The sequence below is a fragment of the Neoarius graeffei genome, chromosome 6 (genome assembly GCF_027579695.1).
Source record: "Neoarius graeffei isolate fNeoGra1 chromosome 6, fNeoGra1.pri, whole genome shotgun sequence".
NCBI lineage: Eukaryota > Metazoa > Chordata > Actinopteri > Siluriformes > Ariidae > Neoarius > Neoarius graeffei.
In genome coordinates this window covers 84,909,493-84,926,362 of record NC_083574.1, presented here as the reverse complement: position 1 = coordinate 84,926,362, position 16,870 = coordinate 84,909,493, and the positions used below count along the sequence as shown (strand labels likewise).

The following is a 16,870-nucleotide window of genomic DNA, read 5'->3' as shown; positions in this document are numbered from 1 at the left end:
GTTCTTAGAATTCGAGCTGTGATACTTCCACCAACTGTGAAGTCATGTACATTCCTTCTATTATACATTATTTCACCCTCTGCTGTCTTAGCAATGCAATTAGAGCTGGGAAAACTAAGATTATTCTATCCACATTCACTGGATATGAGCAATCATGCACTCTGATTGGCTACTCTACGACTAGGACATGAACTCATATACCGTGATTAGAGAAAAACAAAATGGTGGAGCGTGTTGCTGAACTAACCAAGGATGAAATAAAAACTCTAGTCTAAAACAAAACCTCAAATTGTTATCAAGTATTAAAAAGAAACAGAAATAGCTAAAAGAATATAGTCCTCCCCCAACACATCTCCTGTTCCACACTCCAGCCCAGTCGGCGGCAGTAATGCACCTTTAAGTTGGTTTGCCAACCGCCAAAAAAACCCTAAAGAAGAAAAAAAGCAACAAAATATGGAATGAAAGTATTTGATGGTAAGAACGTGTCTTTTTTAAAATTTTCAAGAATTCTTATTATTATTATTATAGCATTTTTCACAAATTGCTCTGGTCTTTTCACCAGGTTGTTTACATTCCAAGTGGAAATGATTTTGTCGGACGTTTTGTATAAAGTTTTTATTTATCGAATTTGTAAAAAAAATAAAAATAAAAATGCTCCGTTTCTCAAAATCCAGTGAATGTGGTTAGAATAAAACAGTTATTCCACGAAATCGAGTCGTACATGAGCTGATAGCTGTCAGCTATCAGCTCATGTACGACTCGATTTCGTGGAATAACTGTTAATTGCGCAGCCTGATAATAATCACAATTCAAATTTTATTTAATCGATTCAAATAGTCATAAACTAGGATCGCGATTTATCATCACATGATATACTGTATCATTACATTCCTACTTCTGAGTTTTACAAAGCACTGATGCTGGAGGCTCCTTTCCAGAAAAGACTCAATCAAGGACAAGTCTGCTTAGAGAAAACATCTCTATATCAATAACCACCACGTCTTAGAAAGCAATAGAAAGATCGTATTGGTATAAACCTGTGATTTTAATCATAACTGGAACTATTGTCACTGAGGGGCGGCACGGTGGTGTAGTGGTTAGCGCTGTCGCCTCACAGCAAGAAGGTCCGGGTTCGAGCCCCGTGACCGGTGAGGGCCTTTCTGTGTGGAGTTTGCATGTTCTCCCCGTGTCCGCGTGGGTTTCCTCCGGGTGCTCCGGTTTCCCCCACAGTCCAAAGACATGCAGGTTAGGTTAACTGGTGACTCTAAATTGACCGTAGGTGTGAATGTGAGTGTGAATGGTTGTCTGTGTCTATGTGTCAGCCCTGTGATGACCTGGCGACTTGTCCAGGGTGTACCCCGCCTTTCGCCCGTAGTCAGCTGGGATAGGCTCCAGCTTGCCTGCGACCCTGCTGAACAGGATGAAGCGGGTAGAGATAATGAGATGAGATGAAATAACAGTAAAGTGATTGAATTTGAAAGTTTGAGCAACTGGAAGTTCCAGAACTGGGAGAAGCTGATGGGAGAGAGTGCAGAGCCAGAAGGCTATCAGTATCAGTGCCACTGCCCCGCCCTTAACTACAGCCTCTCGAGTTGGACCCAAAGCGCTCACCTTGTGCTCGGAAATTTTCATGATTCAGCTCACAGGCAGCAGAAATCTCTAAAATTTACAAAAGCGCTCCTTTGAGGTTTAAAAGGCACTTTACTACTTTGATGTGGCTTCTGTAAGACTTTAAAATACAGCAATAACCAGACAAATCTGGACACAAAAAACAATATAACATCAGTAACCAATTAGATTTTCATGTCTAACGGCTGCATTTACGAAAAGTACGGAGTGTCACCATGGCCATGTGTATCCTGGTAAAGGGACACTGCAGCCTTACAGTGAAATGACATGCCAGAGAGTCTCCCGGAGGCTGAAATGAACACATCACTTTTCTTCACTGAACAGGAAAAGGCTTCACATCACCACAAGGACCGGAGGATTTAAAATGAAACTAAAAAAAACAAACAAACAAACAAAAAAACAAACAAAAAACAAGCAAAAAACCCCCCAACAACCTTGTAATTTTGCCTCCATTTCACATCTTCAACCCACAGCTTTTGTCTCTCCATAGCAACGGCTTTCGGCATCATATCATCAGTAAATGAAAGGCAGAGAAAAAGAGGGGAGACTGCAGGACATCACATTCCCATGATTCCACAGAGCAGACGGAGGTGTGATATCCTTTAGGACTCGACGTAAACGTTCCCCCTCTCTTTCTCTGAGATCTCTCTCCGTCCTTCGTGTAACAGCAGTGCACAGACGGGTTCTGCCTGTTTTGCTGTGGCACACACACTCGCACACAGAGATGTGGCTCGACGCTGCCCGGCGACACCTAGTGGCTCTACGGGGAGGGGTCAGTGGTAACGAGTCCGCTTCTCGTCAGAGTCCGAGCCATAGTCTCTAAAAGTGACACCTCTCTGAAGACTCAGTAAAGAGTCCTTCATCTGAGACATCACGCACACACACAAACACACAACAAATAATTGTTTCAGTTAGCAAAATCTCTCTTATTATATTTACAGTGGTGCTTGAAAGTTTGTGAACCCTTTAGAATTTTCTATATTTCTGCATAAATGTGACCTAAAACATCATTAGATTTTCACACAAGTCCTAAAAGTAGATAAAGAGAACCCAGTTAAACAAAAATATTATACTTGGTCATTTATTTGTTGAGGAAAATGATCCAATATTACATATCTGTGAGTGGCAAAAGTATGAGAACCTTTGCTTTCAGTATCTGGTGTGACCCCCTTGTGCAGCAATAACTGCAACTAAATGGTTCCAGTAACTGTTGATCAGTCCTGCACACCGGCTTGGAGGAATTTTAGCCCATTCCTCCGTACAGAAGAGCTTCAACTCTGGGATGTTGGTGGGTTTCCTCACATGAACTGCTCACTTCAGGTCCTTCCACAACATTTCCATTGGATTAAGGTCAGGACTTTGACTTGGCCATTCCAAAACATTAACTTTATTCTTCTTTAACCATTCTTTGGTAGAACGACTTGTGTGCTTAGGGTCGTTGTCTTGCTGCATGACCCACCTTCTCTTGAGATTCAGTTCATGGACAGATGTCCTGACATTTTCCTTTAGAATTCGCTGGTATAATTCAGAATTCATTGTTCCATCAATGATGGCAAGTCGTCCTGGCCCAGATGCAGCAAAACAGGCCCAAACCATGATACTACCACCACCATGTTTCACAGATGGGATAAGGTTCTTATGCTGGAATGCAGTGTTTTCCTTTCTCCAAACATAACACTTCTCATTTAAACCAAAAAGTTCTATTTTGGTCTCATCCGTCCACAAAACATTTTTCCAATAGCCTTCTGGCTTGTCCACATGATCTTTAGCAACTGCAGACGAGCAGCAATGTTCTTTTTGGAGAGCAGTGGCTTTCTCCTTGCAACCCTGCCATGCACACCATTGTTGTTCAGTGTTCTCCTGATGGTGGACTCATGAACATTAACATTAGCCAATGTGAGGGAAGCCTTCAGTTGCTTAGAAGTTACCCTGGGGTCCTTTGTGACCTCACCGACTATTACACATCTTGCTCTTGGAGTGATCTTTGTTGGTCGACCACTCCTGGGGAGGGCAACAGTGGTCTTGAATTTCCTCCATTTGTACACAATCTGTCTGACTGTGGATTGGTGGACTCCAAACTCTTTAGAGATGGTTTTGTAACCTTATCCAGCCTGATGAGTATCAACAACGCTTTTTCTGAGGTCCTCAGAAATCTCCTTTGTTCGTGCTATGATACACTTCCACAAACTTGTGTTGTGAAGATCAGACTTTGATAGATCCCTGTTCTTTAAATAAAACAGGGTGCCCACTCACACCTGATTGTCATCCCATTGATTGAAAACACCTGACTCTAATTTCACCTTCAAATTAACTGCTAATCCTAGAGGTTCACATACTTTTGCCACTCACAGATATGTAATATTGAATCATTTTCCTCAATAAATAAATGACCAAGTATAATATTTTTGTCTCATTTGTTTAACTGGTTTCTCTTTATCTACTTTTAGGACTTGTGTGAAAATCTGATGATGTTTTAGGTCATATTTATGCAGAAATATAGAAAATTCTAAAGGGTTCACCAACTTTCAAGCACCACTGCATATATAAATAAATGTGAAATGTGTTTATATCATTCAGCATTAATGATGCCTTCCCATATGTACAAGCTACCCATGTCATATGCACTAATGCACCCTCATACTATCACAGATGCTGACTTTTGAACTGTGCACTGATAACAAGCCCTCTCCTCTTTAACCTGGAGGATGTGGTGTCCATGATTTCTAAAATTTTGATTCGTCAGACCTTGGGACAGTTTTCCACATCGCCTCAGTCCATCGTAAAAGAGCTCGGGCCCAGAGAAGGTGGCGGTGTTTATGGATATTGTTTATATCTGGTTTTAACTTGCATCTGTGGATGCAGTAATGAAGTGTTTTCACAGACGATGGTTTTCTGAAGTGTTCCTGAGCCCATACAGTGATTTCCACTACAGACACGTGTCTGCTTTTAATGCAGTGTCTCCTGAGGGCCTGAAGATCACAGGCATCCAATGTCAGTTTTCAGCCTTGTCTCTTGCATACAGAGATTTCTCCAGATTCTCTGAATCTTTTAATGATATTATGGACCAGAGATGATGTGATCCACAAATTCTTTGCAATTTGACATTGAGGAACATTATTCTCAAATTGTTGCACTGTTTGCCCATGCAGTCTTTCACATGCCCCTTTTCCACCAAATCAGTTCCAGGGCTGGTTCGGGGCTAGTGCTTAGTTTGGAACCGGGTTTTCGGTTTCCACTGAGAAAGAACTGGCTCTGGGGGCAGAAAAACCAGTTCCAGGCTAGCACCAGCTCTTTGCTGGGCCAGAGGAAAGAACTGCTTACGTCAGCGGGGGATGGAGTTGTTAAGACCAACAACAATAGCAAGACCGCGAAAGGTCGCCATTTTTAAATAAGCGGACGAGATATCATGGATGCAGTAAAGCAGCAGTCATCCATTATTGTTGTTGTTGCTTCTTCTTCTTCTTCTTCTTCTTCTTCTTCTCAGTGTTGTTGTTGCTTCGATGTTTGCGCCAAGGTTTATGCAAACGCAGCGACGTAACTGATGTATACAGCGACGTAATCACGTGGCTCCCCTTAGCACCCCGAGCTATGGAAAAGCAAACTGGTTCTCAGCTGGTTCGCAAGTTGAACGAGTTGTGAACCAGCACCAGCACTGGAACTGATCTGGTGGAAAAGGGGTAACAGAGTGGTGAACCCATCCCCATCTTTACTTCTGAGAGACTCCGCCTCTCTGGAATGCTCTTTTTATACCCAGTCATGTTACTGACCTGTTTCCAATTAACCTAATTAGTTTTTTTTCCGATATTACACAACTTTTTCAGTCTTTTGTTGTTGCTGTCCCAAGTTTTCTGAAACGTGTTGCTGACATCAAATTCAAAATGAGCATATATTTTGCAAAAAACAATAACATTTCTCAGTTTCAACATTTGATATGTTGTCTTGTACTAATTTCAATGAAATATAGGGTTTCCATGATTTGCAAATCTTTGCATTCTGTTTTTAATTTGTACACAGCATCCCAACTTTTTTGGAATTGGGGTTATATTATATAATCGCACATACAGTACATACACAATGCAGTGAGTAAATTTGGTAACTACAAATAAATAAATAAATGAATAAATAAATCAGATTTTGCCATTTATAGGCACTTCACTCATCTGATAATGGGAAAACTGAAACAAAAATGAGTGCTGTATCCGAACTCACTTCCCTGCTCATGTGTTCACTAGTTACTGTACAGACTTTTTTATTTTTATTTTTTTAATCTTTCATGTACAGTAGGCAGGCCTGGGTTGTCAGACAAGCAGCTCATTTGACAGCGCTAGGTCACATTCATTAACCTGGAGTGTGTTGGTGTGACAGGTTTCGAGCCTTTATTCTTATCGTCTCCAGGTGAGCTTTGCTTTGGATTAAACTGCTAATTTTTATTAGCAGTTATTGGATTTATAACTGCTAATTAAATAAAACGTTCTGTATACTGTACAATTTTACAGGAATCACATTATTGTGACTTAAAACTGTATGCAAACCCAACTTACATTCATATTAAGTTCCATTTTTATGTTTAAGATTCAGCAGATGCTATTTGCACCCAGGGTGGAATAGCCAATGTTAGGGGGTCGGGTGTAAATAGCTGTTTACTGAATAGCTGCCATGTGACTATTTTCACCTGGATGCAAAAAGACACTCCGTTAAGAATCTGAAGTTGGTTGTTATGGTGTTAATCCTGAGAAACCCAAAGAATCACACAACACTGTGGTCCTCAGTCTGTCGGCTGCCCATCGCTAGCGATGATGACTGCTTCATTAGGATGCGCAGAAACGCAGCTGGGCCGTGAGGCCCGCACCAGGGCGACAGAGTCGTCCACAGTGGTGGCATGAATGAACCTATCTCCCACCCCCCCCACTCTGTCTGTCCCTCTGAGTTACATGTCGATCCTGAGACCGAGATGCTGACCTGCCTGATCCATCCTGATGCCCTATGTCTGGCTTGAGTCTCATTGCATCGCTCCTGTGGAGGATGGCCCTATATGGACAGTCGAAAGTCGCACTTGGAAGACGCTCCGGACACTTACAGTAATGCTTTTATGTCTGAGGACTGCAGTTATCTTGCTAACTTTAGGACTGCAGTTGTCAGGAACAGTTTTGCACTCAAGTTTCCGTCAATGAACAGTTTATAACTCCAACAAAACAGACTTCATGTTAAAACGATAATGAATTTCCTGGTTACACAATTATACTTTGTGACTACTGAATACAGGAAACTGTTATAAAAGCGAGTTATTTATAATCACGTTGTCTGTTCTCACCCAAATGAGGATGGGTTCCCTTTTGAGTCTGGTTCCTCTCGAGGTTTCTTTTTTGTGTTGTCTGAGGGAGTTTTTCCTCACCACCATTGCCACAGGCTTGCTCATTGGGAATAAATTAGGGATAAAATTAGCTCATGTTTAAAGTCTGTAAATTTCTGTAAAGCTGCTTTGCGACAATGTCTGTTGTTAAAAGCGCTATACAAATAAACTTGACTTGAGCAAAGCGCCTTGCACAGTAAGGTAAGACAAGCGATGTCGTGCCCCCATTGTGTTGTCTCTCTGGACCTCCAGACCTGATGCTAAGTGGTGCACAAAAGTGCCACAGACCTGACAGGTATGGAAGTTGCCCCACAGTAACAACTGACTTGCCAAGTGATGCCATCCGTTGGCCATTTGAGCGGCTCTTCCACATGCCATCTGGTGGTGTGCCATTGATCCTGTTGGGTGCATCTGCCACATTGCACCGAAAAGCACCCTGTTGCCAGTGCCTTATTGGTGATGTACTATTTAACCCATAGCTGGAACCCAGGCAGGTGCTACCACTCCGGGTCAGAGCGGACCTGGGAGCAATGGTGATTGGGGTAACTCTACTTTCCCCAATACTCAAGTCCTTCCGGACCTGACACTCACCACCGGTTGCAATTTAAAGTCATACCCAGGTCCTTAGTGGAAGTGTATTTAGTTGTACATGAGATCTTCATGAAGTAGGATTTGTGCACAAAATGGCTGCAGCCTAAACAAATATGGATCGATTTCCTTCTGATTGTATAATGCGAACACTTCTATACTTGTCAGTAAACCCATCCTAGAATAACATGGCCTCACTATAAATTCTAGGATTTCTTGCTTGTTCTTTTTTTTTTTCCTGGATTACAGATACGATCACTTCCTGGTGTGTCATGTGTCAGCTTTAATGTTTATTTATGTGTGCGTGTGTGTGTGTGTGCGCGCACATGTGCTCTACCTGGTCCAGCAGCAGAACTGATGATTTGATGATCTCTCTCCATTTCTGTAGTTCGGCTTCATGGAAGCGCTGCTGAGACTCTAGAAGCTGAGCCCATTCCACTTGCGTCTGTGGTAATTTACTATACAAATACAAACACGCACGCACGCACACTTTATCAAACAGTACTCAGAGGTGATTCATCCGGTTGGCGTACGCACGAGCAGAGTAGAGCTGTTGGTGTTTGTATCGCTGCACATGCTAGAGTGGAGTGTTCGTGTATCATTACACACAGTTTGCTCGTACCTCTCGTCCAGACTTAGGCCTTGCCAGGTCATCAGGCTCTGAGCGGAGTACTCCAGCATCCACAGCTTATAGAAGAGCATCATGTTCAGGAAAACCAGCAGCACCAGGCTGAAGAGAGAGGACACAAACACACACACACACACACACAGAGTAAAAAATACAAATAAAATAAACAAAGCGATGTTCGGGGGGGAATTAAGAGTCAGGATCATCAGTGAGTGTGTTTACAGTACTGTACAAAAGGCTTAGGAACATGTAAAGAAATGCTGTCGAGCAAAAATGGCTTAAAAAATAATGAAATGAAATGTTTCAACATAAAAAAAATACCATAAACAGTAAGCAAAAAGCCATAATAAATAAATCAAAGTCAATATTTGGTGTGAGACAAGTGAACCCTTTGCTTTTAAAAAAAAATAGTAGTCTCAGGTACAACCCCGATTCCAAAAAAGTTGGGACAAAGTACAAATTGTAAATAAAAACGGAATGCAATAATTTACAAATCTCAAAAACTGATATTGTATTCACAATAGAACATAGACAACATATCAAATGTCGAAAGTGAGACATTTTGAAATTTCATGCCAAATATTGGCTCATTTGAAATTTCATGACAGCAACACATCTCAAAAAAATTGGGACAGGGGCAATAAGAGGCTGGAAAAGTTAAAAGTACAAAAAAGGAACAGCTGGAGGACCAAATTGCAACTCATTAGGTCAATAGAGATCTTGCAGTCACGTGACCGGAAAGTACACAACCCCCATCTTGTCGGTCAAAAACACCGCTGAATACTGCTGCACTCGTGTACAGAATGGATCAATTTCAACCGACGGACTACACGGCTCATTTTTCTAATGAACAGATAACTAGATAAATGTCTAAAATAAACGATCTACAGATTTGTGACCCTTATGGCTTTCCGGACGGAGTTTTCACGACCGTGTCAGTGGATGTTGAACTGCCAGAGGTGGAATACCCAGACGTGTATAATTACCTCATTAACTTTCCCTCGCTGTTCAGTGGTGAAGCACTGCGTGCTTATAAATCTCTGGACAGTTATCTTTACAGAAATTCAGGATTTGTCAGCGACTCAGATGTGGCATCTTGTAAACAAGAAAATAATCCTCATTGGATGGGTAAGTCACTTAAGTATTGAGTATAGCACTGACCAGCCGATTATAGAATAGAATAAGGTAATTCCAAATCGTCCGTCTTGTTTACATGGATCTGGTGTTGGAGAGGTAGAGGCTTGGCAGTGGAGGTTTGAGTAGCTGTTTTCTGAGCTTAGTCAACAGGCCGGCTCTGCCTGTAGCCTCGTTTTTGCTTCTGCTCCCGGCGCCGCCTCCTTCGCTTTGCTTCCGATAACAATCCACGGAGACCCTGCTGGTCTCGCTGTCTCGTCCGGAATGTTATTTTTTTTTTCTCGTCCGGAATGTTGTGCATGTGATGGAAATCGCTACAAACCGTCATTTTCTGCTGGAAACCAATGTCCAGTATGTCCATACGGTTGTAGTGGATATTGAAGTCCGGTACAGACGAACAACACGCAAAAATACACACAAAAAACATAAAAAACGTGCACAGGTAGGGAGAGCTTGTAGCCGCAGCCGTTGTAGTAAAATTGTATATAGTAGGGTTTTCCAGAAGAAAAGGTAGAAGTAAAAGCAGAAGTAGAACCAGAAGTAGAAGTAGAAGGCGGAATATGGCGTTTGATAAGCGGAAGAAGACGAGATGAGACAAGACGAGACCGACATGATGGCATCTGTCACAATCTGGATCGGCTGTGACGTCACATGCAAGTGCTCCATAGGCAATAGGTCATTAACATGACTGGGTATAAAAAGAGCATCTTGGAGTGGCAGTGGCTCTCAGAAGTAAAGATGGGAAGAGGATCACCAATCCCCCTAATTCTGCACCGACAAATAGTGGAGCAATATCAGAAAGGAGTTTGACAATGTAAAATTGCAAAGAGTTTGAACATATCATCATCGACAGTGCATAATATCATCAAAAGATTCAGAGAATCTGGAAGAATCTCTGTGCGTAAGGATCAAGGCCGGAAAACCATACTGGGTGCCCGTGATCTTCGGGCCCTTAGACGGCACTGCATCACATACAGGCATGCTTCTGTATTGGAAATCACAAAATGGGCTCAGGAATATTTCCAGAGAACATTATCTGTGAACACAATTCACCGTGCCATCCGCCGTTGCCAGCTAAAACTCTATAGTTCAAAGAAGAAGCCGTATCTAAACATGATCCAGAAGCGCAGACGTCTTCTCTGGGCCAAGGCTCATTTAAAATGGACTGTGGCAAAGTGGAAAACTGTTCTGTGGTCAGACGAATCAAAATTTGAAGTTCTTTATGGAAATCAGGGACGCCGTGTCATTCGGACTAAAGAGGAGAAGGACGACCCAAGTTGTTATCAGAGCTCAGTTCAGAAGCCTGCATCTCTGATGGTATGGGGTTGCATTAGTGCATGTAGCATGGGCAGCTTACACATCTGGAAAGACACCATCAATGCTGAAAGGTATATCCAGGTTCTAGAGCAACATATGCTCCCATCCAGACGACGTCTCTTTCAGGGAAGACCTTGCATTTTCCAACATGACAATGCCAAACCACATACTGCATCAATTACAGCATCATGGCTGCGTAGAAGAAGGGTCCGGGTACTGAACTGGCCAGCCTGCAGTCCAGATCTTTCACCCATAGAAAACATTTGGCGCATCATAAAACGGAAGATATGACAAAAAAGACCTAAGACAGTTGAGCAACTAGAATCCTACATTAGACAAGAATGGGTTAACATTCCTATCCCTAAACTTGAGCAACTTGTCTCCTCAGTCCCCAGACGTTTACAGACTGTTGTAAAGAGAAAAGGGGATGTCTCACAGTGGTAAACATGGCCTTGTCCCAACTTTTTTGAGATGTGTTGTGGTCATGAAATTTAAAATCACCTAATTTTTCTCTTTAAATGATACATTTTCTCAGTTTAAACATTTGATATGTCATCTATGTTCTATTCTGAATAAAATATGGAATTTTGAAACTTCCACATCATTGCATTCCGTTTTTATTTACAATTTGTACTTTGTCCCAACTTTTTTGGAATCGGGGTTGTACAATGAGTGCAGTTTTATGCGGAAATGAGCTGTAGGTTTTACTGAGCATCTAACAGAACCAGCCAAAGTTCTTCTGGACACTTTGACTGTCACACTCGCGTCTTCATTTTGCACCAAAACCCAGCAGCCTTCATTAATTTGCACTCGGAGCGCTGGTGCAAATTGTTACTCTAACTCCTCAGGCCAGGACTCTGCAGTCTATCTTCATCTGAATAACAAATGACACTTGTTTCAGGACTGCAATGTACGTATTCTAGCCAGAGAAGACCAGTGGTTTGAAAGAGGAGTAAAAGAAGCCATCTTTATCAATCTGGAACGACCATCAAGGAACAGACGAGGTTGTCTGAGACACCAGTTATCAGCCACCTACACTGCAGTCCTTGGTACACTTCCCAGGAAACTGAATACACATCCACACCAAAACTCAGCTGACTTCAATGACTCACATGATGACAGAGAGAGCCAATGACCTACAGATCACTCTAACGACCCTCTAGGCTGCTAACACCGTTCACACCCGGCCCCCAGTGACCCTAATACCCTGTCCACACTAGGGATTTTGTACCGATACGAAACTACTTTCGTACCGCAACACCTGTCCACACTAGCAACTATACCGGTACTGTAGCGGTATAACTGTATCGGTATGAAACCCACAAATGTATGGGTTTCGTACCAGTACAGTATCGGTACTGTAGCGCTTTGCTGTAATGTGGACAGATGAAGCGGCTCTGTATCGATACAAATATAATGTGCAAGCGCAATGAACCATTCCTACGTCTTCCGGGTTATTTATACAATACAATACGCCCGTGCTTTCCAGCTGTAAAATGGCTCAAAACGACCGTGGAGCTACATGGAGCAAAGAAAGGGGGGAGAAAGGGAGAGGGGGAGGGGGAAAGAGGGAGGAAGAAAGGAGGAAGAGGGGGAAAAGGGATAGAAAGGGTGGGGAAGAGAAGGAAAGAGGGAGAAAGTGAGGGGGGAGAAAGGGAGATTCGTTTTCTTTGTTTCTTTCTCAACTGCCTCGCGCGTTTTATACGATTCGACTGAATAAATGACCACCAGAAATACAGACTGTACATTGACAACAAAAAGCACACACACGTTGTTTCATCCGCCATATTCTCGGAAGGAAGTTACTCGGTAACCATGGAAACATTTCGCGCACGCGCATTTCAACTACCGTGAAAGAAAACTGCAAACATTTCTCGCTAGTGTGGACAGATGCACTAAACTGTACCGGTATACTTTGTATCGATACAGTTATACCACTTTCGTACCGGTATAAGTGTGAACACAGCATAATACCTACAGGATACAGGACGACTCAACAATCCAGGTGACCTCAACGACTCTCCTTACGGTTACTTTTGGTCCACTAGAGGATAAATACCTGGAACTCCCCACTAATCAGACAGAACTGAAGAAGCCTTTCAGATGAGAGGTGAAACATCTTCAAGGATTTCAAGCAAGTCCAGTTGCCTTCTTCAGCACCTACGGTTTACTATGACCTGGATGACTGAGAACCTTCACAGACATGTTACTCTAACTCAGGATCTTTCTATTTTCTTCTCCTTCTTCTTCTTCCACTATTTCTCCCTCAGTTTTCAACCAATCATCACCAATTTTTATTACCTCTGGGCTGAATTATGTTGCTATGACTTTTGGTGCTGATCTGGATTACTGATCCGGAATGATCCATGAAAAATGAGATTTTTTTTTTCCAATCACTTATAACTCTGTCAATTTTCATGATTTTTTTCAAGCCTTTTTTTTTATTTTGTTCAGCAAAATGACCTTCACCTTGACCTTCAATTGACAAAGGTCAGCCAACTTTAATCACAGTCTCTATCTTTTTATGTTCTTTTTTTAATCTGAAAAGCGGTCTCTTATTTACAACAATGCTCAAAAAACCTCATGTCTGATCGTCCAAGACGACTAAAGTCTGTGCAAGGACGAGTAAAACTTTAATGGTAATCGTTCGATCGGACGACAAAAGTTAGTGCTGGCAACCGAAGCAACACAGGCAACCGCTCCGTGGTGCAGGTTTGAACTGTCAGTCCGGCAGTAGCATATTTCAACTATCATTATTATTATGCAAAGTGAATCACGCATTGTGATATCTGACTCCTCCTCAAAACAAAGTTCACCTGTGTCTATCGAAAATCTTGTTTTCCTGGACTGGTTCCCATATAAAATTAACCCTACAAAGCGTCAGAGACATTGACTGTATGCTCACTCTGTGCTAAGAGAGCAGGGACCCAGTCTAAAGTAGCTCATCTCGTTTCACGGGAAATGCATTAATTCTTTACCCCTTAAAGCAGTTGCTACAGCCACCCTTGTATATGTATATACTGTTCAGCCTGAGAACATATTTACAAGAAAAAAAGTCTAAAGACAAGGTTTTAGACAAAGCGTCATACGTCGTCATTATGGGATATACACGGGGTTGTCATAGTCGTCATTTAGGGATACACACGGGGTCGTCATATGTCGTCATTAAGGGTTACATTAAGAGTTAAAACATTTTATTCATCAACGCGACGATATATAAAAGTACAAAAATATTTTGAAGAAATCATTCAAATGTCCTTGTTTTTGGTCATAATTCATTGAAGTATGCGTGTGTTTGAGTGTACTGGAAAAGCTCGACTCAGAGGGGCCCACGTAATGGCGTAATTATACCAATTGGCTAAGGGCGACGAGGGTCAAGGACATCATGTGCCAGCAGCATGGTTGAAGCGGGCAGGTGCCAAAATTGGAACTTTTATATCACAATTGGAGTTAATAATAAACTATATCACTGAAGAAGGTTCCTTACCTCTAACCAGTGTGTGTGTATATATTTATTATTATTATTTACAATGGGTGGCATGGTGGTGTAGTGGTTAGCGCTGTCGCCTCACAGCAAGAAGGTCCGGGTTCGAGCCCCGTGGCCGGCGAGGGCCTTTCTGTGTGGAGTTTGCATGTTCTCCCCGTGTCCACGTGGGTTTCCTCCGGGTGCTCCGGTTTCGCCCACAGTCCAAAGACATGCAGGTTAGGTTAACTGGTGACTCTAAATTGACCGTAGGTGTGAATGTGAGTGTGAATGGTTGTCTGTGTCTATGTGTCAGCCCTGTGATGACCTGGCGACTTGTCCAGGGTGTACCCCGCCTTTCGCCCGTAGTCAGCTGGGATAGGCTCCAGCTTGCCTGCGACCCTGTAGAACAGGATAAAGTGGCTACAGATAATGAGATGAGATGAGATAAGATAAATATTTAGAAAATAAAAATTATCAACATACCACCATTGTGGCACAGGAACCTGTGATTGGTGGACAGCCGACAAAGGGTGTCTCCCATTGGTTGTAAATCGTGACATAAAAATCGTAAACACAAACGGGACCCGCTGATTGGCTGTTCACATACTGAAGCCAAGCGGAGATGTCCGGCATCTGTTGCTGTTGTCCGAAGAAAACTACAGCTAAAAAAGCTCTACTACTGGATTACTTGGACAATCTTAGTCAGGAAGAAGCGAAGAAAAAAAATCAACTGCATTCTGTCCTCTCCAAAATAAATTAAAGCTCTGGGCAAGTAGAATTGTTTTTCAGGCAAGTATGTTTCGGGTGCTGCTTGCCCATTGGGCAAATAAGGCTGGGAGATTTTTTTTTTCGGGACTGTACAGTAATATGCTGCTCAGATCCAAACTTTTTTTTTTTTCCCTGTAACATTTAATTTTGTGCTGGAAAACGAACGTTTGGATCTCTAAAATGTTTTTGTACTGACTCGGTAATATAGAAGTCTTACAACAGAAATCTATAACAAAGTTTGTATGAAAAAATATAAGTCTTTAGAGGAGGAATAAAATATACTGAAAGTACTTTTACAGTTTTTTACAACGTTTATATGCAGTAAATATGTACCTTATGCAGATCCTAATGGCAGCCAAAAGAGGAGAGAAGAAACATAATACACACAAAATGAATCACATAAATACAAATCTAAACAAGATTACAATAAATGTGTGCAGGAGGAAAGGACTGAGTGGAGATCTGTGACAAGTACAGAGATAAAAATAAACACACTTACACGAAACTGATAATGAGCAGCAATTTGGAGATTTTACAGAAGGCGCCGCCCCCTGGGGTGTGTTCAGGAATGTGTCTTGTTTGTGTGGAGCCTGTTAGCAAAGGCGAAATGAGTTACATCAGCAACGTGCTACAGCGTTACAGCGTGTTAGTGTGTGTGTGTGTGTGTGTGTGTGTGTGTGTGTGTGTGTGTGTGTGTTTTATCGCACCTGATACATGCTTGATTCTATGGATGACCTCCTCGTCAGTAGGCGTGGTCACAGGGCTAAGTGTTTCCTCCAGGTGAGGTGTGCGTAGGTGTGGGAGGGCCCTTTTTCTTCGCCTCAGGGTGGAGTTTTTCAGGTTTTTCATTTTCGGGGAAGGCCCGTGTGCTTCTAAAAGCAGGTCCTCAGCTTTTGTCAGCTCCAGTTCTGCAGGAACGGGTAGTTATGATCAGTTACATGGCACGGTTTTGAAAAATTTTATTGTTCTTGCTCCTCTACTGCTTAGAGAATTTGTAAATAAAAATCACAAATACGTTGACTGGGGCTGTTAAGAGGTGATTGTGCAATACCATTCCGTCAGTTAGTCACTTTGCTTTTTTTTTTCCCCTGCACATCACATCACTCCACACATCACATCACATCACATCACATCACACGGTTCTGTTCATAATTTTTATGGACAGAATTTCTAGGCGCAGCCAGGGGCTGGAAGGAATCCTGTTTGGGAACCACAGGATTTCATCTCTGCTTTTTGCAGATGATGTTGTCCTGTTGGCTTCTTCAAACCAGGACCTTCAGCATGCACTGGGGTGGTTTGCAGTCGAGTGTGAAGTGGCTGGGATGAGAATCAGCACCTCCAAGTCCGAGGCCATGGTTCTCGACCGGAAAAGGGTGGCTTGCCCTCTCCAGGTTGGTGGAGAAGTCCTGCCTCAAGTGGAGGAGTTTAAGTATCTCGGGATCTTGTTCACGAGTGAGGGAAGGATGGAGTGTGAGATCGACAGGCGGATCGGTGCAGCCTCCGCAGTGATGCGGTCGCTTTACCGGTCCGTCGTGGTGAAGAAGGAGCTGAGCCAAAAGGCGAAGCTCTCAATTTACCCATCGATCTACGTTCCGACTCTCACCTATGGTCATGAGCTTTGGGTAATGACCGAAAGAACAAGATCGCGGATACAAGCGGCCGCAATTAGTTTCCTTCGCAGGGTGGCTGGGTGCTCCCTTAGAGATAGGGTGAGAAGCACAGTCACTCGGGAGGAGCTTGGAGTAGAGCCGCTGCTCCTCCACATCGAGAGGAATCAGCTGAGGTGGCTCGGGCATCTTTTTCGGATGCCTCCTGGACGCCTCCCTGGGGAGGTGTTCCAGGCATGTCCCCCCAGGAGGAGGCCCCGGGGAAGACCCAGGACACGCTGGAGGGACTATGTCTCTCGGCTGGACTGGGAACGCCTCGGTGTTCTTCCCGAGGAGCTGGCCGAGGTGTCTGGGGAAAGGGAAGTTTGGGCTTCCATGCTTAG

General features: G+C 42.9%; 1 protein-coding gene across 4 annotated transcripts in view; it reads right to left on the bottom strand.

Annotated features, from left to right (window-relative positions):
• Nucleotides 1-1,323: 1,323 nt before the first annotated feature.
• Nucleotides 1,324-16,870, bottom strand: part of LOC132888118 (protein Aster-B-like) — a 236,361-nt gene continuing 220,814 nt past the window's right edge. For all 4 annotated transcript variants that reach the window (XM_060924122.1, XM_060924119.1, XM_060924120.1 and 1 more), the window contains 5 exons: nt 15,588-15,788; nt 15,380-15,470; nt 8,190-8,297; nt 7,905-8,025; nt 1,324-2,492 (listed from right to left, as the gene is read on the bottom strand). In XM_060924122.1, the coding sequence (XP_060780105.1) occupies nt 2,403-2,492; nt 7,905-8,025; nt 8,190-8,297; nt 15,380-15,470; nt 15,588-15,788 (611 nt within the window). In that variant the 3' untranslated portion in view covers nt 1,324-2,402. The remainder of the gene's footprint in view (nt 2,493-7,904; nt 8,026-8,189; nt 8,298-15,379; nt 15,471-15,587; nt 15,789-16,870) is intronic.